The sequence below is a fragment of the Pungitius pungitius genome, chromosome 20 (genome assembly GCF_949316345.1).
Source record: "Pungitius pungitius chromosome 20, fPunPun2.1, whole genome shotgun sequence".
NCBI lineage: Eukaryota > Metazoa > Chordata > Actinopteri > Perciformes > Gasterosteidae > Pungitius > Pungitius pungitius.
The window spans coordinates 3,211,762-3,236,532 of record NC_084919.1 but is presented as its reverse complement, the minus strand read 5'-3'; the positions used below and the strand labels follow the sequence as shown (position 1 = coordinate 3,236,532).

At 46.8% G+C, this 24,771-nt stretch overlaps 1 protein-coding gene across 2 annotated transcripts; it reads left to right on the top strand.

Annotated features, from left to right (window-relative positions):
- Window positions 1–471: 471 nt before the first annotated feature.
- Window positions 472–24,712, top strand: LOC119194825 (A-kinase anchor protein 7-like). 2 transcript variants are annotated; one of them, XM_037449237.2, is made up of 10 exons: window positions 472–1,365; window positions 1,765–1,911; window positions 2,001–2,149; window positions 2,404–2,540; window positions 3,526–3,686; window positions 5,340–5,452; window positions 6,216–6,262; window positions 6,474–6,574; window positions 21,311–21,340; window positions 22,730–24,712. In XM_037449237.2, exons 1-10 carry the CDS (start codon window positions 1,167–1,169, stop codon window positions 22,933–22,935), a joined length of 1,290 nt encoding a protein of 429 aa, XP_037305134.2. In that variant the 5' UTR covers window positions 472–1,166; the 3' UTR covers window positions 22,936–24,712. The 2 variants fall into 2 exon arrangements, with proteins under 2 accessions (XP_037305134.2, XP_037305135.2); XM_037449238.2 differs by lacking the exon at window positions 21,311–21,340 and having other exon boundaries at window positions 473–1,365.
- The last annotated feature ends 59 nt before the right edge of the window (window positions 24,713–24,771 follow it).

Below are 24,771 nucleotides of genomic sequence, written 5' to 3'. Positions count from 1 at the left end.
TGGATATTCTCTAATAAATGGTGTGTTTATTCATATAATCTGTGGGCCTTATTTTATGTCATCGTAATTAGACAGCCTGGCTCATCATTTAAATGTGTAACAATAGTCTGGACATGTTATAATTCAGTTGCAATCGGGAATCAGGAACATTTACTGCCAAAATATGTTAGACATACAAGGAATTTGACAGGGCAGACCAACCAATTTCAAAATTCAAGAGAATTTTTTTCTTTTTGACTGAGCATTTTTACTCAACTCAGCTCCAAAGTTTAAAGGTTGTAATGTTTTGCCAGACAATATTTAATATGCAGTAGTAACAAAGTATAAACAAATTTGTGTTAAATTGTTTAAAATAAACTTTCAGTCATTTTACAATTTTAAACACCAGTCAAAAATCCCTTCAGTGCTACTTGTTCACCAGGAAAAGCGGCCGATGCTTTTATTCGGGAAAGAGAAAAGTTTTTTTGCTCTGAAAAACCAGACCGGAAGTTCGACCTTGTTTACAAACTGCTTCCAGTCGGCATTCCAAGTAAGCGCGTGCCGTGGAGTTGAATGTCATTTTGCTGTACTTTTTGGGGGATTTTTTCCCCCTCACAGACGAGCTTTCTCCCTTAACAACGCAAGAACAAGTTCCCCCAAAACTAACGTTACATCCCGGTTAGTTTCGCTAATATTTAGCTCAACAGTTAGCTAGCTGTTAGCTCACGTTAACTCAAAGCATAACTTAACGTTACGTTATTCCTTGAGTTAGCTAACGATAACGGAAAATGTTACCTTACTGCATGACTGTTTGATATTTTTTCATATGACTGGTATTGGAAAGGAAACTTTAAATTACTCTGCGTTTTCACACTAGTAACCTTTCACACTGGTAACCTTCCCAAAGGGAGTTTCAGGCTAATAATAACTCTTTCGCCGTCATCTTAACTGTAACGTTAACATTAGCTGTTGACGTCAGTTAGCTAAAGTTCGTCCCTCTCTTGTCATGCTCCTCGGTTGCGTTCTGTTGAGATCGATCAGATCGACGTGTTCAAAAAAAGAAAACTCACGCTGTCCTAACCTCGTTTAACGTCTCAACACCAATGTGACGGTGGTTGTTACCCAGGAAACCCCGGTCGTCCTTATTTTATGCACAGTCGTGTCTGTATAAGAGAGCAGCGGGTGAGATGCAGCCAGCCAGCATCTCTAAAGAGACCAACCCTGCCGCAGATGAGGATGAGGAGGAGGAGGAGGAGGAGGAAGAAGAAGCTGTGATTAGAGAGGAAAGTGGAACACGAGATAAGGAATGTGTGAAGATGAATCCAGGTCAGGTGGAAGCAGTCGCCCTGGATGTCCAACAAGACACCGGAGCCTCCGCAGCGCCAGGTGAGCACAACTGACAGCATGGGACGCTGATGGGCCAAAATATAAATCTGCACTGTTGAACTATTTGACTTGGGTAGCTTAAAAAAAATCACATCAAATAATCACACAGAGCCACTTTGTACCACATGGATGGATCGAGCTTAAACCTTGGAGTGTTTTAGAACTTTCTTTCTAATTGAGGTGAAAAAATGTTCTGCATGCGTGATATTACTCCAAATATAAATGAACGCATTATACAAAAGAAACCCATAAAATATGTTGATTTCGCTTATTTTTGTAGTTTTAAATATTTGCCTTTTTTTGGCAATTAAATCCCTGAAGTATATAAGATATTGCTTATTTTTTTAATTAGTCTTTTTGGTGAGCCTAATCAATAATTTGAAGAAATCTCTCAAACAGTATCAAACAGGAGGAAGATGAAGATGAAGATGTGGAGGGCAAAGAAGAAATTGATGAAGAAACAGCTCAAGTCGGCTGATACTGCTACTTCGATATCGGAGCTTCCGTTCTCTCTGACCAGTCCCACGACATGGAAAGAGCTTGAATGTACGTATATTCTTAATAAGGTTTTTTTTAATTAACATTAGAACTCACTTTATTTATTCATATAAAGTTTCCTACCCCCTTTCTTCTAGTCTCCAGCTTGACCCAGAAAGAACGAAAGAGGAAGAGAGGAGAGCGTGGAGGGCGAGTTGACAGTGAAGAGGATGCAGAGATGAAGAAGAAGAAGAAAGAGAGCCAACGCCCTAACTACTTTGTCTCCATCCCCATCACTAACACGCAGGTGATGAATCTTCACTTTCATCGATGTAACATCACAATTGAATTTGTGTTTGCATCTCAACAACCTGCTTTCATGAAAAGTCTTTGCTTCCATATTTGTAGCATCATTCTTCCAACAAAATAAAGAAGTCAAGCTAACATCATTGTGATGGATAATCTGTATTTAAAGCCTTTTCAAAGTGAATCCATCCTAGTTTATCTGTTAACTGCTAACAGTTTGTGCGACAGCGGCTAATAAAATATGCTTAATGACAGATCAGTTCTGCCGTGATGGAGCTCCAGGAGGCGGTGCTTCGGCAGGAGCCCCGATTGGCCAAAGCCATGTTGCCTGTCCCAACTCTCCACATCACGCTATTGGTCACTCATCTCGCCAGTCAGGAGCAAGTAGACCTGTGAGTGGATGCACACAAACACAAACATGCAAACAGACTCGGCATTCACTCGGTACAGTGAAGCTTCTACCTGAATAGGACAATGCATTCTGTGACTGGCAGAATGGAGAACATGAAGAGCTTTCGGTTTCACCGATTGTTCGGCTCAGCTGAGAGGAAATGGTGCGCATGTAATTGCTTTTGGTCGGAGCCGTGCATGCTCAAGCACAACGCCTGCAACACAATGTCAATAATTGTGTGTCGAACCAAACCACTGGTGAGGTTTGAGCTGTCAGAAAACCTTTCAAAGATTAAATATTCCAAAAATGTTTATTCCACTACTGATGATAGTGTGTCAATAAATGTGATTTATATTGCATTACTGATTTGCCCCCTGTCCCCCCCTCTCTGCATATGAATGCTGATACGGTTCTTGATGTACACATTGTCCTCATTACAGAAAATCTCTTAATCGGAAATATACATTTTTGTAATTGTATATTGGAAAATCAAATCCCATCTTATTTTAGGTAAGAAATTAAGCTTTTACAAAACTGTCCTGTATAAGGGAATCCAAAGTTTGGAATTCTATACATGGCAGCAGCACTGGTCTCTACGGCAACAACAGTGAAGATGGAGAACAATACATACCCGCATTATGATTGAAAGGCTACTCAAACCGTATAATCAGGCTTTATTAATACATATGTTAAATTAGGAAGGTTCCCTCACTGCCACTGCTATGATTACTGCTTCCGAGTCCTCACAGTGACAACTGTTGATTTAAATGAAAAAAAAGTATGTTTCATTTTCGGCCGTGTGACGGGCGGCACTGATGCTTAATCTGCATAATGCAGAAGACTGTCATTAGTAATCACTAGGTTCACTTGTTATGTAATATGAGAGAGAGAGAGAGAGAGAGAGAGAGAGAGAGAGGGAGAGGATTAAGTGTGTGTGTGTGTGTGTGTGTGTGTGTGTGTGTGTACATGTGTATATTTCCTTATAGTGCGGCAACCGTGCTGGATCGGTCTGGACCGCCACTGGCTGAGCTACTGGGTGGGCGGGACCTGGTGCTGCCCTTCTCGGGGGTCGGTCATTTCAGGAAGGAGGTGGTGTTTGTCGGGTTGGCCCCCGGACTACACAGACACACACTGGACAGCGCGGCAGGTCTGTTACAAACCTCTCACTTTTCTTTCTCATTTTACGCCCTTTTTGCTTCTTTCATTCCTCCGGAAACACTTCTCCAGGTCTGTCACTCTTTACGCTGAATTCCAGTTACGTTCATCCTGCAGTTTCACTCAGAAAGACTTCACCGCGACGCGGTACTTTGTTCCTCGTCGCCCCGTTGGGTCACACCCGGGCAGCACTGCAGGATTTGTAGTCTTTGTTGTGGACACTTTGATGGAGTGGATGCTTGCTCTGGCGCTGGATTGGCTTTGGGAGGTCACAGATTGGACTGATTAGGACGCTGTAGGTTTTATTTTGGTGGCTGTAGGTGTTAAAGCGAGGGGGCTAACTCACATTCAAAGTTTGTTGGCGGCTACAAGCCTGCCCTGAGATGCCTGGGGAACAGGTAGAATTATTTGACCTTGCATATGGCCCTTCAGTTGGGCCCCTGCACTATAATAGAAACACAGTAAGAATTTAACAGAATTTCAGCTGTAGCTCTTTAATATTCAACTACATGCACTAATTTCATATTGGGTGTGACGAAGTCCTTTTTCTTTAATTGCTTTAAGTGGATCTGGTCATATTATATGTTATTTGCATGGCCCCTGTGTTTGTTGTGTGTCAACATACCCTATTCACACACACACACACACATCTGGGGTTCTGCATGGGACTTCCCTTCATTCATCTTGGTACATCTTTCATTTCAGTGCGTGGGTGTATGCAGAAACATTTGCGTTTTTGTGCCTTTGGCAAAAACACTAATCTAAAAATTCTAAGAGGCTTCTGAGCTCTTGCAACACACACACATAATTGCTTAATAAGAAACATGCAAGCAGGGATTTGTGAAAGTTTTTGTGCATTTCTGTGCACGGGCTCAATAGGAAATTTCACAGCCGCTCATCCAGTGTATTAACTGCTCCAAGCAAGTACTACATTTGGCATATTAGTGATGGCCGAGCTGAGACAAATCCCAAAATGCATTTCATCTCGGGGATTTATATAAATAGGAAATGCAGTAAATTAATCTTTTAAAGAGATAACGTGACCAAGGCCTTGGTTGTACAACATTTCCACAGCTCTCTGGTTTGGTGTAATCTTTTTTTGTCAGATGAGGCAACATTGATGAGTGTGTGTCCTCGTGTCTAAACTGGATCCATCCCATCAAACTCCTACTGACACAATCAACCTGGACCTTTGAGTGACTGATTGCAGCCTGCAGCTAATGTGAAGGGGCTTGAACTATTGATTAGGAACAGTTTAGGCTCAATTTCCTCTTCTAGCGTGACTCCTTGCCTTCACTGCTTCGCGTGTGTAGCGTCGCACAGCAGCACCTCTGCGTCGTCTCGTTCTGAACACAGCAGCGTTCCTTGTAGCTTGTTTCAATTAATATTCCCGACATGAAAAACCAAACGGCAACAAAGGGGGACAAAGGTCTGTGTTGGTTCCCCTCGGAGAAGCAACAGGTCTCCACCACTCTTATTGATTATGTACTAACCTTTTCTCTCGCTGTAAAGCTGGAGAGACTAAAAAGACCTTTGCGTCGGCTCTGTGTGAACTGTGAACATTATGTCATTCCTCTTTGGCCTTATCAATAGGGTAACGCGGTTGCTTACGGAACATTAGTTGTTGCGTTTGTGCGTTTTTCAGAGTTGCTGCGGAGTGAATTTGAGGAGCAGGGGCTTCTGCAAGAAGGCAACCGTGGGTTTGAACCCCACCTCACCATTATGAAGCTGTCCAGAGCATCGAAACTACGATCCCAGGTGTGTGTGTAAACACATTCTAGGTTCATACAGTGATAAAGATGCTCGGCATTTATCAAAGTTTTTAGTCCAACATACATTTTACTGCTAATATTTAACTGATCTTGTTTTTTTTTAATTATCTTCTAAAATATTTGTATTTTAATGTATAGTGAAAAGTATCATTGAAATCAGTTAAAGGGGCATTTTACAAACTACTTGAATTATAAATGTTGTGATTTGAGTCTCCATGCATAATTATTCATTTTAATGAATACATAAAAGCCTAAAGGTACACTGCACAGCATGGTTTTGTTTTGAATGGATAATGTCATCATAGATTGTTGTAGTGCTTACCCCAAAATAAGCATTGTTATCATGTCTCACAAATTGTTGTCCCAGCCAAAACACGCCTTCTGTGGGGCTTTAATAGAAACTCAATGTTTATATTTGTATGGTTCCTGAAACGTTATTTTGGGATGGATTCGGGTGAAAAGGTACGCAGAAGTAGAAGAAAGGTTTATAAAGAAAGAAAAGAGAAAGTAGTGGAGTGATTGAGAGGGTTGTTATGAAATGGGTGAAGATATAAAAACAATCAGCGGTCAGGAAGGGAGGCACAGAGGAAAGAGTGTCTATCTTTTTATTGTCCTGTTGACACCTGATGACATTGCATCCTGTGTGTGTGTGTGTGTGTGTGTGTGTGTGTTTGTGTCTCTGTTGGTGTCTTCTAAAAAGTGTGATAGTCAGTGACGTCAACACTTTTTTTCCCCTTTGTGTCCCTCAGGGTATAAAGCGTGTGGACCCGGCCCTCTACTCCAGCTACACTAACAAGTAGGTGGTCGTTCTGCTGTGTAGCGCATCTGCACGTTATAGATGAAGGAGGAGAGCACAAATCCCATTTCTAACCATTTTCTTTGCACTTTGGATAAACCTCACTCATATTTGCATAACACTAATGCGCCAAAACCGTTTTGTTTAACCTTTGTAGTGTTTTGGTCTCACTCTTTCTCTTTGTCGCTCTCTCTCCGCTTGAAACTCGCAGGTTTTTTGGAGACCAGACAGTTGAGCGGCTGGACCTTTGCTCCATGTTGAAAAAGAAGCAACAGGATGGATATTACCATACTGAGATGTCACTAAAACTTGGTGAGTATTCATGTATGCACACAGACACACACACACACACAGTGGCACTATTATACCACCGGAGGGCGCTCTCTGCTGGGATAAAAAAAAGGTCTTGTTTTCTGTGTTCTCAGTCTCACTCGTCAGCTCATTTGCATGCAATCATAGCTGCCCAGTGGCGGGGGGGCGTTTCCACTCTGCCAGTTGTTGAACAGCAGCTGTGTATTGTTACGTTGAATGGCAGCAGGGGGGCCAGTGGGCCCCGCAGTTGGTTCAAATGAATGCGAGTGGAACGGGTTCATGTGCTGACTTGGAGCTGTGAAGCGGGGGGGGGGGCGGGGGTCGTTGCTCAGTTACTATTGACCCTGGGAGTCACTGTTTCCGTGCAGCCCCACGTGAACTCCTGAGGTCACGGCTGCACTTGGGTTTGAGGTGTCAAAAACGTTTGGTCAAATAGGGAAGGCTGGTAACAGCATGCTGCTGCCAATGCGCTTAAGGAAATATGATTAATATTAGGAAGGAATCAGTTAGGAGTTGATTTTAGGCAGCGTCTCATGTGGTTTGGCCTCAGAGGAACAAACGGCCCTCACAGGCTGAGTGCTTTGTGCCGGGATAACGACAAATGCAACGTCTACTGTTACTAACGAGAAGTGTCTGGAAGAGATGCGAAAAGCTGGGGTTGTTTTTTTTTCTTTCATTCTAATAGCAATGTGGAATTGCTGCTGAAGTATCTGGCGGGGAGTGTAACATGGGGCACATAGATGGGAGGACATCTTTGTGGCTTCCTCGGGGGGCATGTTAGGGAGGGGCTTTGTGTAAAAAGGTTACAAGACAGGAGACGGTCTTTGGAACTACTTGCTAGCTAGTCGTACTAATGATCTTCTACTCTTCTGATGATCAAACACACCAGGCCTCTTGGTCTTTAGCAAATTTGGTGGGATATCAAGCTCTCAGATTGGAGTAACTTTACAGTTTGTGCTTCGGAGGTTCAATGTGATTTTTAATACTGCCTCGAGAATCCTGTGGAGAAATTCTGACACCTCTTTGTTTTCAGCATGTGGCCAATTTTCTGTCATATTTCACTTTTCAAAAGCAGCGGCGGGGAATGAAAGAAAAGTCATCACGCCTTACGTGCCATTTTAAATCTCATTTAGAAAAGTCAGGATTTGAGGGTCTTTGTGTGCCTCACCAAAACCCACAAACGCATGAATACATTATCACACTGGATTAGTGTACACCTCCAAGTGCACATCACATGACAAAGGCTCCTCAAATCCCACTCGGGTGTAGCTGCACTGATTACCGTGCGTGTGTGCGTGTGTGTGTGTGTGTGTGTGTGTGTGTCTGGGCGTGTGTGTGTGTGCGCGCGTTAGAGAGTGACAGAAGCTGTCAGCATGGGTGGAACTAGGCTGTCACAATGTTTTGTGGATCACTGAGCTATCTGTGAGGGACAAAGAGCGACTGTGTGTGTGTGTGTGTGTGTGTGTGTGTGTGTGTGTGTGTGTGTGTGTGTGTGTGTGTGTGTGTGTGTGTGTGTGTGTGTGTGTGTGTGTGTGTGTGTGTGTGTGTGTGTGTGTGTGTGCGTGCGCGCGCGCGTGCGTGCGTGCGTGCGTGCGTGTGAGCAGCAGAGCAGGAGGATGTTTACCTCACACGCCCTCCGCTTGTGCTGTTTCATAACAAAATGCACTTACGTTTTAATTGCACAGAAGGTCATAGTGAGCACTGCTTCCAGTTCTCTGGCATTCTAACGCTCTGTGGAGGGTTGTTGTGTTTATTAACAGCGCTACACCAGTAATTATTTGCTTAAATTCAATCTGTGATCCTTGTTCGCACCGTTCTCCATCCGGTTTGCTGGAATGGATGTGACATGGCACATTTCATGCGGGTTCATCCCAGTGCCCGACTCCATCCAAAGGGCCCTTTTGAATGCCACATTGATAGTCGTATGGTAACCTAGGAGATGCTCGGACTCATTTGGCCTGCAGTCAACACACCAGTCATGATTTGGTTTGAGCGAAATATCATGTTCACTGTGTTCAGTTCTCCCTGTGTTCAAACGGACACCTTCTCCACTTGAACAAGCTCTCCGAGGTGTTACGCGGATTTGAAGTAGAGCTCCAATGTGGTTTTGGAGAAGTAAATATTTGCACAAGACGTAAATGATGACTACTCAAAGACACCTTAAACAAACTTCAAAGTGTTACATCTAAGAATAGAAGGTGGAATTGTTTGACCGTGTACGGCTTTTGTTTGAGGGCGTTTGGTTGTACTGTTTAGGAGATTTGGATACAGACCACGTTCTGCTGTAACCAGCTGCTGATCAATGTCGTTTTAAATTACACTTTGATTACTTTTTAGATTACGATTAGAGGTGCTATGGATTAAAACTGTATTCTATATTCAAAATGTTCCTTTTCGTATCCTTGTTATTGACAACAACACGTTATTTTTATGGAGTCAGCATCCAGGGTCCATCCAAGGAACTGCAACATCAGAAAATGGCGGTCGCGGAAGTATTATTTTGATCATCGGGTCGTAGTGAAATTCGAAATTCGCTTGTTACCGAATCGACGAATCGAAGTCTGAGAGGAGTTTCATGGGTCAGCAAACACACACACACACACACACACACACACACACACCGATTTCCTCCCCCAAAACAACATACCTAACATGAAGAGAAACTGGCACTGCCGGTTGAGCCGGATGAACCGCACAAGTTAGGATACCTTCCGTGGTTGCATGAATATGTCCTCAAACTAGCAAAGACGACTCCGAAAGCATCCGACCTTTTTTGGATGAATGGAAAACACCTGGATGGAAGGTATGGAAACCTCAACCACTAACGCTGCGCTCTAAGAATGCTTCGTGTGGGATGAAGTTCTTTATCTCCACTGCCAGTAGACCCATCGTTACGTTCAGATGCCGGTGCTCGTGAAAGAAGGATCAAACTGTGTGAATCACACCCACAGGAAGGAGCTGGTATCCGTCCTTGTTCCTCAGAGAGCTTTTTCTGGTGGTGCGCCCTGGTCAGCGTTTGGCTGCGTGCGTACGTTAATCCCATAATCCACTGAACAACATAATCCACAGCAGAGCCTGTGATACTCCATCGAGGCTAGCATTGTTAGCGTGGGGGGGGGGGGGGGGGGTTGTTGTTCGATGTAGGGGATTTAAACATGAATTTTCTAATCCTTAAAATGTTGATGATTGTTGAGTTGTGGATACCATGGTGACAGCAAGCGCAGTTTGATACAGAAGATGCGGCAGGAGAGAAACTGGTGATCTGCAGCTCAGACAAAGAGGCTCGTGAAGTAAATAAGTGAAAAATAAGATTACGAACAGGCCGCCCGGGTCACATGCTGCACCATGTGACTCTGTCTGTCGGGGAACGTTCATTTGAATCCAGTGTGGAAATTGCCCGGGACTAACAATGAGAAAAAAACACATGAAGTACATGAACATTATCTGGGTGTGATTTCAACTGTTATCACATCCTCTCTCTCTTCTCTGAGTGAAAAAATAAATGGCATTACAAATGTTTTTGCCAGTTCCGTTTAGACGGACGCGGGAATCTTTCCATCTCGGGAACAAAAGCACTGTTTAAGTCTCGCCTCCTTCTGCTCTGTTGGCTGTGTGGTTTAAGCGACAGAATGGAGGCGGTTAAAAGAGCGCCTGTCTGCGACGGCAAGTCTCCTCGCTCGCCACGACACTTTACAAAGGCCCCCCCCCCCGGCCCGTCAGCCTGTGGGTGGCTGAAAGGCACACTGGCAGACGGGTGAAGGTGGCGCGATGCTCTTTGACCTTTTTGAGTATTTAATTTAAGGCGAGGTCACTTCCTTCTGTTCTGGGGCAACGCGTCTCCCGCTTGGCCAAAACGAGGCCTATTTGCACATTTGCGTTTGAGTCGAGAGCTTCGCTGTAAAATGTAGCGTAGAAACGCGCTGCCGCCGCCGAGTCGTGTCGGCGGCGGCTGGATTCGTTCCAAGTTAATAAAAGACAACCATAAATAAGCCCAAATCGTTAAGGGTGAATATGATGAAATTGATGCTTTTTGCTGCGTACTACCTCCCTGTATACATTTAATCAAAATCTTTTCATTAGAGAAAAATGTAATTAAGTTGATGTCAATTAATGTTAATTTGATTAATTAAACAACTGGGTAAAAGAGGGCTTATAAGCTTTCAAGGGTAAGAAAATATTAAAGAGAGAGCAATTGTTCACAGATAAAGGAGGCTTGGTTAAAAGACGTTTCTCCTGTCTCATTGGTCGGCTGATGTAGGTTAATGGAGAGATGTTTCACTCCACAGAACCTAAAAGTCAGTTTGAAATATATGTTCCACCTGTTGATTTAGCTCATTTTAAAAACGTCTCATTGTATTTAAACTTATCAGAGCAGCTGTGTCATTCAGCGCCCTGAGACGATGGCTTGTTGACACAAAGGCAACGGCAAAAAGAAAAACGTATTCATAGACTTTGCAAAAGAGAACTTAGCGACGGCAGCTGCCATCAGCATCTGGATGACCCCCAAAGACGTCTTGATATTTAATATTCGCACAGCAATAAGAGCAAAGCCTGTGTCTCTGAGGGTCGGGGTACGATGTCGGAGAGAGGATGGAAGGACACGAGATCCAAGAGGATGGAGCGATGGTTACGTGACATTTAACACACGCGTGTGGGAGAGAACACGCTGACGATGTTAAAAGAGGGTCAAGGCACACAGAGAGTTTGTCTCTGGGGTTTGGTCCGTCAGACGTGATGAGAGGAAACCCGCCTCAATGTTTTCCTTACATTTGAAAGGATGTAGCACACAGGCTTGTTTTTACTGCAGTGCTTCTTTTTTTTTCAGCTCCGTGTCTTTGGTAAACATGTGAAAACGATGCAAACCTAATCCCCAAAGTGTCATTGTTTACCATTTCCTGAGTCCAATCCGAGTGGAGTCTGCGTGTAACAAGGCGAGCGGCCTGAAGGAGACGAACCCACGCAGGGAACGCAACAAGCAAACTGCACGCCCCGACTCCAAGATGCGAACCAATGTAAACACCAGAGCATTGGCGTTGGCTCCAGCGCGCTGAGTGGACAGTTTGTTTACTGGGCCGCCGGAGGAGCCGAAAAATCCACTCAAACCGAAGCCGCCAGACACCCAAACGCCTCCAGCTAAAATAAGTCCGTTGTTTGGGGGTAAATATTTGGAACAATTCATTATTCAGTCGGAAACTGAGCTCCTTTTGAAGTATCGGTGGTGGAACAACATGTTTGTTTTACAGGCCTGTTATTTCTTGGGAATTCTGCACTTGCATATGAATAATAATCTCTTAGCTGAGCACTTTGAGCTAGATCAAAGTCTCTCGAGCTTGCACCTCGTGGTGTGTGCGTCCCTTTAGTATGACAACAAACACTAAGGCGTGTTATCTGCAGCAGGCAGTCAGCTGCACAAACCGTCTTGTGACTAAGGTTCTGAGGCACCAAGAGACGACCTTCAGCGGAACAAAGGTCAACACTGTCCCTGCAATGGAGCTCTCTCTCTCTCCCTCTCTCTCCCTCTCTCTCCCTCTCTCTCTCTCTCTTGCTGCTTCCTACTGACTCACAGGTTGGGTTAATCAATGTAACTTTGTTCGGTCCTGCCATTTGAAAAGCACAAATCTGTTCATGTACAAGCGCACACACACAAATACACACACACACACACAAAGGAGCAGTATAATTGATAATGAATTGATTCGGCCCCGCCGATGACCACACTTGGGCCTCTCAAGTAGGCGGCCTCAGCCGTCCCCTCGCCCAGCTGAGCTCCCTGCGCGGTGCACTACGCGCGCGTGCGCGTGTGTGTGCGTGTGTGTGTGTGTGTGTGTGTGTGTGTGTGTGTGTGTATGTGTTTGTTTGCTGTCACATCTCCCTCATTCTTAACACCGGCGTCCCCTGCCCTGGGGGAGGTGTGCTTTTAACGAGGCCTCCTGCAGCTGCAGAGGAGCCTCCCCGGCGCGGCGAGCCATTTTACGCGTTTTATTCGAGGACTCGTCAGCCGCCGAAGGTCGGCGTCGAGAGGGCGTGAGCCGAGGCCTTCTGGTTCCTACCTGCAACCTCATCGTAGCGCAGGGCCAATACACCTTTAAGCTTTGGGTTGGATGTGTTTGTTTGTTGGGTTTTTGATTTGGGAGTTTAAAGAAATCCATATTTTGGTTTTCACTATATTTTGTGCAATTTTCACATCATAACCATTGTAACCAAGAAACATACTCCATAGATATGAATAGTTGTCTAAATGTCTTTTGTCACCAACGCGTCCAATCAGCGCCCGAGGCTCCCCCGCTGTCGGACCCGAGCCGAGCCTCCGACTGAGGCCTTGGCGCTGACGCTGAGCCGGCGGAGCGCGGGGAAGCCGCTCAGCTGCTCCCGTTACGCTAAACAAGCGGAACGCTGCGCGCGGATGAGAGTGAGCGAGAAATCACCGCTGACTGAAGCCTGTTGCGGTCGCTTTCGTGGAGTGAAAACACTGAATTATTTACCGTTTTACTCGCAACGCTGCGATCAAACCAAACAGGGATTCATGAATGAATGGCTTAAGCACTTAATCGGATGCTCGTGTTGGGATGGGAAATTATTTTGGGCCGTCAAAGGCAACCAGCTGACTAGATGGGCTATTGGTAGATAATGTTCTCATGAATGCACTAAAAATGAAATAGTCTAAGCTAAAGGCATAAAGAAATGTGAAGCTTTCTCACTCTACTAAAAAGCAAAGAAAACAAGCAAATATTTTAGTTTGATACAGATACGCAGTTTGCATTTTTTTGGAATATTCAACTTTAGTCAAAAAAGTGTGCAAATAAAGAAAATAACAGCCTGAACCAGGCAACCACCATCGGGTCAGCCTGAGTGAGGATGTTAAAACCGCACTGAGTTATCTATTATTCATTACATTTGCAGCATTCTTTTTTTTGGGGGGGGGGGGGGGGGGTGACTGCACCACACAAGATAGAAAAATAATATGAAACACACTAAATGTCAAGCTGCTGACCTTCCACTGATCCTCAGCCTGAGGCTATCTTCCTTTACCCCTGACCTTCCGTCATCTAACACACACTTGACCTTGGCATTCAGCTATTTTTGAAATGCAGCTTTAAAAAAAGGGTTCCATTCTTTGGTATTTTGGTCCACCGCGAAACCAAGAAAAAGCTTTTACAAGCCTCATAAATAACAAAGATACAGAAGCAGGAAACAGCTGCCCGGCCCAATTCTACAGCCGTTATCCAAATTACCATGAAGAGGGGATGCTGGAGCGCCACCGCCCCCCCCCACCCCCACCCCCACCCCCATCCACACACACACACAGTAGTGTCTGCTGTCTCTTCTTATCTTCTTATACACTGCTCACTGCACACTGTAAGCATGCACACTCCTCTTGAATATGCATTTACTATCGCACAACATGCCCCTCCTACTCGTTCTCCTTTCAGCCTCACACACACACACACACACGTTCGATTTTAAAACGTACTCCTCCTCCGCTTTCCCCACTTCACACACACACACACAATCTCTCTCTCTCTCTACCCCCCCCCCCCCCCCCCTCCTGAGATACACACACACACACACACACACCCCTCCTCTCGGTGCCGGTGCAAAGTAGAGCGAGAGCGAGGAGCCGCTGGTTTCATTCTCCTCACTCGGTGTTCTTCGGGCTGCACGGAGGGAAAGGGACGTGGGGTTTTTTTGGGGGGGGGGGGGAGATTTGTTTTTATGTTTGCCTCCATCCTCACTGGTTCCGTTTATCCTTCGAGGACGCGGCGGGGTGGTGGTGATGGTGGGGGGGGGAGCTGGAGAGAAAGAGTGAGACAGACAGGGAGATAAAGAGTCTCTGTGAACGACAGAGGGGGGGAAGCAGGACCCCCCCCCCTCCCCACTCCATCGAGCTCTCTTCGGGGAGGGAAAGGGAAAAAGAGGGGACGGATCCGCCATGGGTCAACTGTGCTGCTTCCCGTTCTCCCAGGCGGAGGAGAAAATCAGTGAGTGTCTCCTTCCCCCGTCACTGTGTGTGTGTGTGTGTGTGTGCGTGTGGGCATTGTCGACTCGATGCACGCCGTGCCGTCTGTGGAGAGGGGCTGCATGCATGCAGCGTGGGAATATGGCGTGCACCGCGCGCCGCTTTGTGTCAGCTGTGTGTGTGTGTGTGTGTGCATCCATGAGCATGACCTACAGATGGCCAAGGAGCGCCCGTGTGTGATTGCCTTTGTGTGTCGTCTGCTGGTGCATTTGGGTGCATTTGTAAAGTGAGGGTCTCACTCCAGCTGGGGGTGATTCTGCCCTCAGCCTCTCGCACCGTCCCTCTTTGGACTCGTCCTGCAACAAGACAATTTAGTTGGCTTGTTAAGTTTGCCATTTTCCCATGAACAGCGTTGAACATCTTATAGGAAATGCAGCACACACCAAAAGGTCTCTTTGCATTGTCTTTACTTTCAGTGTAAACATGGAATGCGTCTCCTTGAGTTCCAACAAACCCTCACCCATAAATTGCCTCATTTCTGTTTTTTCTTTAAAGCCGGGTCTGCTGGCCTCTCTTTCCTTTGCCTCTTTGCGTGTCTGTCTGCAGGTTGTGAATTGCATTCCTCTGCCCGCGTACACCTGTGTGTGTGTGTGTGTGTGTGTGCACGATGCGGACGAAGCGGGGCTCCTCTCCCTTACAGCGCCACTCGTTAGCGAGACGACGTCGCCGGCTTTTTAAAGGTGCTACATTCTGAATGTACATGTAGCATTTCTACTGCCTCCACGCGGCTCTCAACATGGCGATGGCCCAGGAGGTGGCTTGCCGCTTTGATCGCTAACAGCGCAAAACATCGGCAGCAGATTGAACAGGCGGTGTAGGGGTCCGAGGGGGAAGAAGCTTGCATTACATCACGCGCGGCGGCAAAGCAACTTTATTCTCTTTGAGAAAAGTTGTTCTGTCCTAAGTTGCTAACTTGCAACGTTGAAAGCAACTTTCTGTGCATGTTTAACACTGTTAGCATCCTTGATCTCATTAACAGTTGGTGATTTCCGGGATGATTACTTTCTTTATCAGGTTTGGCTTTATAGCTTCAGCATTTCCCCTAAATGATCAGGAAGCTATGAGATTCTTTACAGACATGTTTCACTCAGTAATCCTCCTTAGACCAGATGTCTCCTCCTTCACTTAAAAAGCCTTTCTCTGCTTTTCAATTTATTGGAGCGCGATCGACTTCTCGGAATGTCACATAATCCAGCTCATGCAAGCACAAACGGATCTTTAACACGAGAGCCGGGGAACGTTATTCCCTCAACAGAGGATTGTGAAAACGGTTTTTCTTGTGTCAAACCCAGTGAGGCCCAAATGCAAGGTACCCATGTGAGGTGGAGGAGGACTTTAAAGTGCCTTTATCTCTTTGGTATCGTATGGCAAAGGTTACCCAGAGTTCACCACCTCTCTGCAACCAGTGCATGCTCTGGATGAATGTTGATTCAGCGCTGGAAATTTAAAATGCATAAATAACAGGTCAAAGCGAGAGCAATAGCTCGGGCCAACGTGTGGACCGGTGCTGGCGATTTCCTTCCTTTTGGCATGTGGAAAAGATCCAATTGGGTGAAAGGGAAGGCTTCGGTTGATTGAACATTAGAAAACGTCTCCCTTGTTGAGGACTAACTTGGATTAATGACGTGTCCCGGTTTTCTCATTAGGATGCGTCAACAATTCTGCACCCCATCAGGGCATCGAATCAAATCAAATCAACACGTGTTCTCCTTTTATGTAAAGGTGGAACCGCTCAGTTCCTTCGCGTTATCGCTCACAGCTGTCAACCTGCCGTCCGGATTAATGGTTAAACGGCGGGACAAAGTGCAGAGAGGACAGCGCGTGTTTTACGGGGCGCCAATAAGATCGCCGCCATAAACGCAGACTTTGACTCCGCCCGTGATGGAAAAACCTGAGAACGTACATGACGTTAAGCCCGGGCCTTCACATTGCGTCTGTGCACTGTGTTCCTGCTCTCCCCCCCCTCCCCTCCCCCTCTCACTGCTTACAGCTGCATTGCTATAAACAGTGGAGCCCCTGTGCCCTACTTCTAAGCGGGGAGAGAGAGACGGAGGGAGAAGGGAGAACGAGTGATGCAGGGACGGAAGACCAATGAGGGCAGAAGGAGCAGAGTGAGCTTTAAGAGAAATGGTGACATGGAGACAGACGGAGGTGGACAGGGAGGGACAGTGTGTAGGTCAGCTGCGAGCCCTTGATGTGGCGCCAGCCTCCCTCGTGAGCAGGGCAACGTGTGTGTGTGTGTGTGTGTGCGTGTGTGTGTGACCAATATGACGAAGTTGTCACACAGTGGTGTTTGCTTCACTGCAGAGAAACGCACTCATTAACTTTAATGACCTTTAACTTGTATTCCATGAAGGGGAGGCGATCACGTGGTTGATGACGTGCATCCATGTGTGGGGGACATTCTGTCTCGTGTCGCCAAAATATTAGTTCTTTTTTTTTTTTGTCTCTGTCATCTGCGGCGTAGGGAATGGAAGATATTAAGTGAATATTAGTTAAATACGACTCTGCGAGACTATTTGGTGTTTTAATGACTAAATGATTCATAGAATAATGTATCTGCTTCATCCAGACCGTTGAGGAGATATTCAAAGAAACAAATATACACAAAGTACGGTGAGCTCTTTTTGCTATTTGCTGCCTGGAATGGGAGGAATAAAGGTTATTCTGTCCCGTCACAACGCTGTACTAACAATCCAGGAACTAAGGGTGCATTCACCGTAACTGAACACATTTTAGACATTTCCGAGTACTCTTAGGACTTTGCATGGACAGCTTTGCTCTGTTTCAGACCAACGTGCTCCTCTGTTAGTGTCGTTTTGGCCGCTAACCTTTATTCACAGTCTTATCGTCGTGTGTGTGTTTTGCCCTCCAGATAAAGGCAGCTTTACCCCTCACAGAGTGACACAGCTCGCAGTAAGCCAGTGAAGGCGGGGCGGCTCAGCCTCCGCATCGGGCCGGCACACGAGCCGCTCACCTCTGTTTCCAGCATGGAATGACCTCGACCGAACACAAATCCCTTTTCTGTATTTAGCCCTTTGAGGTTTGTGAAAAACTAGAAACTGTTCGCAAATCTGGATTGATTCAGAAAGAGCGAGATGGAGATGCACAAAAGAGAGAGAGGGGGAGTGCTTGATGCCACATGTGAGGAAGAGGGGGGGCGGGGGGGGGGTGTAAGATGAGAACAGAAAAGAGAGGAAGAGGAGGTGGAGGAGGGAGCAGAGCGAGAGGAAGGCCACGCTGCTTAATCCGGCCTGCTTCCATGTTTCTCATCTCTGCTCCCTCTCCCATGCTGACTCACATTCTGAGAAATAAAAATAAATCTCGCCGTCCCCTGGCTTCACACGCGTGAGTCCGACAGGCTGCCCTGGAAGCTTCTCCGGGGGGGGGGGGAACGAGGGTCGTTGTTTGCTGAGCAAAGAAAAGCAGCGACTTTTCGCGCGCTTCCTCCAATTTGATCTAATACAAAAAACGAACAGAAAAGGCTACAGTTGTGGCACAGAAATGTCTCCTCTCCTCGCTTGTCTTCCCCAGAGTCTTGTGCAGTGTTTGGACTCGACTTATGGACTTTATTCGCGAAGCCAATTTGCTTTATTGCCAAGCTACGATGAATACAAGCGTAAATGCTAAGTCTCCTCACTCTGTGTCTTTTGGCCCGAACCGATGTGGATTCTGTCATCGCGAAAAGACTGATTCATGAGGATGTTTTTATTATGGACAAACTCACTTAGCGTGTGTGTCCGTGTGTTATGAAAGCTCACCATCAGGTAGCTCATCGCCCTCTTATGCCCTCAAAGTCATTCGACGGGGATGATGAAAAACCACGGGGCGGCCTGCGGCCTCCGTGGAAGGGATGACTGAGGAGGAAACGGAGCTTTGACGACATTCATCCCCATCGAGGGAAAACATCCGCCGTGAAATTGCCTTTATCGGTGCGCTGGCAAAATGGAACTGACTCGGGACACCCGGGATGCCGTTGTTTTAGCACAAAGAAGAGATTGTCAGGAATTGAATTAGTAAAAGCATGCGGACTCATCCACTCATCATTTTAGGGGAGCGTTGTGTAAAAAAAAAAATGAGCAGAATCGGCTGGAATCGTTCAGCTCAGGTTTATTGAGGTGAAATTCAACCTCTGGCCAAAAGTCGAATTAACCAGATGAATCTCTATTAAGGTCACTTCTCAGCACAAACAGATCCTGGTCATGTGATGAAGTCTTTTTCGGAATATCTGCAGACCCACAGCGCTGCTGGGCTGCCGTCTGCGTCTTGTGACTGAGAGACTCTCTGGTATTTCCTCAGGAAACGTATTTCACCATCAGTACTCTCCCCCCCCCCCCCCCCCCCCCCCCCCGCCCCCCCACATACCCCATCCCAAGGCCTGTTCTCCCCCCCCGTTTCTCCCCCCCCAACCGTCCTTAAAAACACTGCTTCCCTTCTCTTTCATTTTCCATCCTCTTCCTCCATGTTGAGGCGCCTTCCTCTTCCTCCGGATCGCACCGCCCGTCTCCTCCAGATTCTTCTCCTCCTCCTCCTCCTCTTCATCTGCCCGTTTTCCCTCCCTCGCGCCCTCACCGTCCTCCTCTTACCAGATATTCTGCATTAATTATCTGCCCACACCGCGACCAAAATCTGTTGGTTTCAGAGTGCGATGAAGTGAGTCACGGCAGCAGATTATTGGGCTGTATGTAAACACAATCGCTTCGGCCGCTGCATCCAATCAATTGGATTCAAGTCTTTGGTTTCAGCAAGGGTCCTTTTGATACAGCATGGAGATGTAAAGCGCATCATCACAGCAGCTTTATTTTTTTCTTAGCAGACCTGAGCAGGAAGTGAACCATCAGGTATGTGCAGAAAGCGAGATAAGTAAGTGCCCAGGGGAGTCAGGAGTAACGACGTTAGCGGGTTCTTCCAGCGCGCCGCATACATCCCAGCGCAGCCGAGACGAGTAAACTCTTAATTGGGCCTTAATTCGACGAAGCGAACCCATTAAAGACACCGTGGCCTCTGAAATAGCGGGGGGGGGGGGGGGGGGGGGGGGTCTCGTTCGACACGACCATCGATCATTCGGGGGAATCGATTGGAGCAGACGAAGCTGTGGGGACTCTGTTTGGGACAACGCAAGCAGACTTTTAAGCCATGAGAGCTAGCATGTCTGCAGAGCTAAGACGCTAATGGGAATACAATGTGTGAGCCATTGCTGTGGGACAAACGACGGCGTATCCCGGACTTAGCTAATAGGTTTAAGGAGAAGCTACTAATTGGCTTGGTTGGCACCATATGGGCTGTGTGTGAAGAGAGCGACGTCAACGCAAACTAAGAAACAAGGAGGCCTTATTAGAATCACCTAGACAATGCATTCATATATCAGGCTTAGGGATTGGAAATAATTGATATTGAGACTAGACATCCGTCGAAATATAAAAACCGACGTTGTCTTCACCAAATTCAGGGGTGATTTCACTTGAACATTCTTTCCACTGTATTTTTTTTTTTTAATGTAAAATACACAGCGTCGGCTAAAAGATAGCCGCCCACGCAGAGAAATCTAAAGCGACATTTGATAACGAGTCTTGCGACAGAGCCCTCTGTAAACATGGTGGAAGGATGAGGAAAGTGGAACCGCTGCGAGAAGAAGAGCTCACGTGAACACCAGAGGAACGTGGAATGTCAGGCACTTCAACTTTTTAACAATACTGGAGGTTGCAACGTCTGGTCCTTATCCCGTCGCCATGACAACGCAGCCGGTAAAGAGTCGAGAGCGAGCGTCGGATATAAAAAAAAAAAAATCAATAGGCAGTCGTTCAAAGGGAGCGAGCATTAAAAGAGGAACAGAGAGTAGGAGATACAGGCAATAGGGTGAGAGTGAAGACATGAGCTCTGAGGACGTGACACACAGATGTGTGTTGAGAAAAAAAGACGTCCGTGCCTCCGAGGGAGAGGCTTATCTCTCTCTGTGTGTGTGTGTGTGTGTGTGTGTGTGTGTGTGTGTGTGTGTAGGCATTGTAGACTCGATGCACGCCGTGCCGTCTGTGGAGAGGGGCTGCATGTGTGTGTGTGTGTGTGTGTGTGTGTGTGTGTGTGTGTGTGTGTGTGTGTGTGTGTGTGTGTGTGTAACCCGTGCAGAGGGCGACTTCACTGCCTTCACAAAGGCCAACGTCGTAAAAGTCCTCGTCACAAACACAGTGCTCTTAAAACAGTGAAGACACAGAACAGACGTCGGTCAGTGGCTAAAAGGGTCAAGATGACATAACAATGTATTCTATGTATTATTATATCTGGAGATGAGTCGAGGGACGTGGTCCTCGTGTGTCTTCGGTTCATTTTCCATCGGAAAAATATTCAATGTTTGTTCACGTCTGCAGTCCTTTAACCTTTTGGAATAGAAATGTTCCAGCGCCTGACTTGTTGTTGTTATTTTTCACCTCCCTAAGTAGTTTTTTTTTTTGCCGTGTAAAGTGCACACACCTGCCGAGTCTCGCAGCTCTAAGCGGCCTGGCCGCCTGTGGCCTCTGGATACAAACGCTTCTGTTAGTGCATTAGTTTTAGCCTCCGTGTAACCTTGGGGTCCAAACCTAATCTTGGAAAATCCCTGCAGGTGAACTCTTAAAAAAAAAAAAAAAGTATCCTCCCTCGTGCCGACGGACAAAAGGGACTCAATCAAGGAGACAGCAGAATACCTCTTCTTTGGCTTTATTTAATATTCCGTGTTTGTGTTCCAGATCTGAACCTTCTCCAGGCCCGACGGTTAAGTATGTGTCCTCCTTCGTAGCATGTTGCCTGGTCCAATCAAAACCGCGTCCGGATCTGATCACAGACTGAAACTGCATAATTACGTGAAATGACTCGTGTCGTCAACGTAATTCAATGGTGATTAATGACGTGATTACGCTCAGCGACCTCCTGATTATATTGATGACAAGTGGGCATGTAATCAAAGGACTGCTTTCTCTCAGGACGATGACCCGCGATCGGGCTTGGACTCGTTTTGAGGGCATCTGGTCGCTTCTGGAGATTTGCCCGTCAGTACGTCATGAAGCACTTAATTCGCTTTCGGTTGAATCTAAATGATCCGTAAAGGAAGTGGTGGAGGAGACTGTTCTTCGAGACGTGCTCTACCCTTCCCGCCCCCCCCTGTAGCTCCGAGGAAGACTCCCAGGGCGGAGGATCTCCTTACAGGGATCAATACACTATCACATTACTGCCAGTCAATAAGAAATCGTATCCGTCCGCGGTCCTAAACATTTTGAGTGCAACAGCTTCACTGGCTCATGTTTTTTCACATGATTTGCACAGAAGGACGGTTTCCGATTGGCCGGAAACCACATCTGGAGGCGGTCGCCTTGCAGCTCCAATCGGGGTCTCCAGCCAGATGTTAACCACGACCTCCGAGAGGTCCCTTCACGCCTCCGGTCGGAGTTGTATCCGTAGAGGGCGAGTCGCCAAAGACGAATGTGAAATTGAACGCGTTTGAAGGGCTCCCCCGGAACACGCTTCATTTATTTTACAGCTAAACGGGACCCAGGTGTTTGTGATTAAATTTCCCCGAAACGCTCCGATGGCCTCAGTTGACCTCGGCTTAATCGCAAATAGTCTGCGCCTGAGTGTTCCCTCGTTTAATCACACAAAGCTCATAGAACCGCCGCAGGCCTGAGGGCGAAAGCACCTCCTCAAACAGCCGTCAGAGGCGTCAGTTTCCGTCTCCTTTTTATAAGGAATCACAGAGCCACAAAGTGCTCATCAAAAGGGGATCACAGTGTGTTTCAGCCGTCTCTTCTTGCCTCGTACTTCTATCCCAACTGATTTCTGGTTTGTCTGATTCCTTCTCACTGTGTTCATTGAGTCTTCGCTGGAGACTTTCCCTCCAGGAGGTTGATTAAATCAGAGGAGGGATGGTATTATTAACTCTCCTTGTCACTCTGTTGTTGCTGCATTCAGACTCTGACAGAGTGAGCCAAGACTCAATGATCATTTTTGCATTAAAAGTTATTTTTATTTGGCACAGGATGAAAAAAGAAATCATCCCATTTCATATTCATTTAGGAGCTTAAAAATGTGGTGACACTTTTGAATGAAATGCCATTGATGAGAGAGTGGGGTGATGAGTCCTGAGATGCTTCTCCTGTGCTTGCTCCACCCAGGTGGGCGTCGCCGGTCTGAGCCCGACGAGGCGGAGCTCCTGAGGGTGAGCAGGCGACTGGTCGAGGACGCCGTCAATCGAGCCCTGCTGCAGTACAAGCAAGAAAGTCTTCAAAATGGCGGCGGGCCTAACGCCGCGCCGCCGCAGCCCCCGGGGGACGCCGAGGAGCTCGCCGCCAAGACGGACGCCGCGGTCAGCAGGAAGTGACGTCGTCGGCCCGAGGAACCAGCCCCCCCCCCCCACCCCCCCCCGCCAGGCACACTGCTATCGGCACAGATAACGCCGCTGGAGCTCAGGTGAACCGCCCCCAACAGGAAACGCACTGCAGCCCCCCGCGGGCCAGGACGCCGCCCCTCTGCACGTCCCTTTGGGGGAGGGCTTTGGTGTTCAATAACACACCTTCCAAAATCCTTCCCTTTCATCGCCTGACCATGAAGCAAATTGTTTACTTTTCCACCTTGGAGAAATGAGTGCACGTCTTCGTCTGCAGATGATCAGCGTCGTCCAATGGAAAGAGCTTCGAATGACAGGAGACGTCTGACTTTGGTTTGAGCCTCGGGCCTCCGTTTCCAATTCAGTCTCAGCCAACGCAGGACGTCCCCTTTTTGACGCGAGGCGTCCGCCTGCCTCCCAAACCTCATCTTTGTCTTCATTGTCCTTTGCTTTGCGCGGCGTCACCTGACCTCGCGTGTGCTCTCTGTGTGTGTGTGTGTGTGTTAGGAATTATTGTTTAAATACCGTTAAAGTGACAATCACCGACTCCAGCATGGGCTCTGTGGGAATTCACACTGTGGGAGCTGCTTCCCTCCATCACTTTACCTCATCGCTGCTACTAGCACTCACTCCACAAACCATTAACTTGAGATACTTAATCGACGACGCTAATGATGAAATAACACTCCAACAATACACTACTAAGTTGCCAAAACAGCATTTTCGCTGCATCAATGCCGAAGCGTCCATGAAATCGATGTGACAGGCTGTTATTACTGCTGTTATGCTCAGGCATCAGTCCCGTAACTCCTGCTTCCTGCCTAATCATTTATAAATGAACGAGAAATGAGATTTTTGTTTACACTCTGTACTCCGTGAAGTTGATTCGAGGCTGCAGCAACCTGCGTTTGTGTTTAATTGATCCATAAAGGTTTCTAACGCGCTGTTTGAGGGCGCGGCGTCCCGCCGGGAGCTCTCAGCTTTTATTTTGTAGTACCGCACACAGTTCTTTAGACGCCGAAAAGCAATTGGTTCACTCTCTTAAATTAAATGTTATTTCATCCTTTCTTGCTATTATTTATGATTTGTCGCTGTCCCTTCTAAAGAAACAGGTTGCATGTAAAAGGTGTTTTATTTTGACAGGAGAAAAAGAGCTTTGTTTGCTTTAAAAGTTGGTAAAAGCACAACGATGAATTTGCTTCTTTTTTTTAAATGATATTTGCTTTCACTTTTTAAAGTAGTTCATTTAAATCCTCTCTGCTCAAAGTGGCCTTGAGTCACAAAAACAAATGAATTCTTTTCTGTAACTGCTTCATAACTTGATTTTAAAGCGGCTCGTCTTTAAATGAAAACCTGTGGCTGAGGAATTGTTTTCTTCAGTCAAACGTCCGCCGGGAAACACAATTCCCCCCCGAGTTCTGTAAATCAATTCGGCCACTGCTAACAGGTGTGAGCGGAGCAGATGTGGAGCAGATGTGCGGGGGGGTGGGGGGGGGGGGGGGATTGTGTCTCCAGGTGGACGTTGACCGATGCTGTTCTGATCTTTTACTGTCACCGGATCCTTAATCTCCTTAAAGTCCCCTTTAATAGACCGACTGTCCCGTTTGTGTGTGTGTGTGTGTGTGTCTGTCTGTGTGTGTGTGTGTGTGTGTGTGTGTGTGTGTGTGTGTGTGTGTGTGTGTGTGTGTGTGTGTGTGTGCGTGTGCGTGTATTCGTGCTCCAACGTCTGTACAAATCTGTCTTTTCTGTTGGTCTTTCCATTTCTCCCTGGTTGGGGCGGGGGGGGGGGGGGCTGTTATTGTACCGTGTTGTATATCTCTCTGCTATATT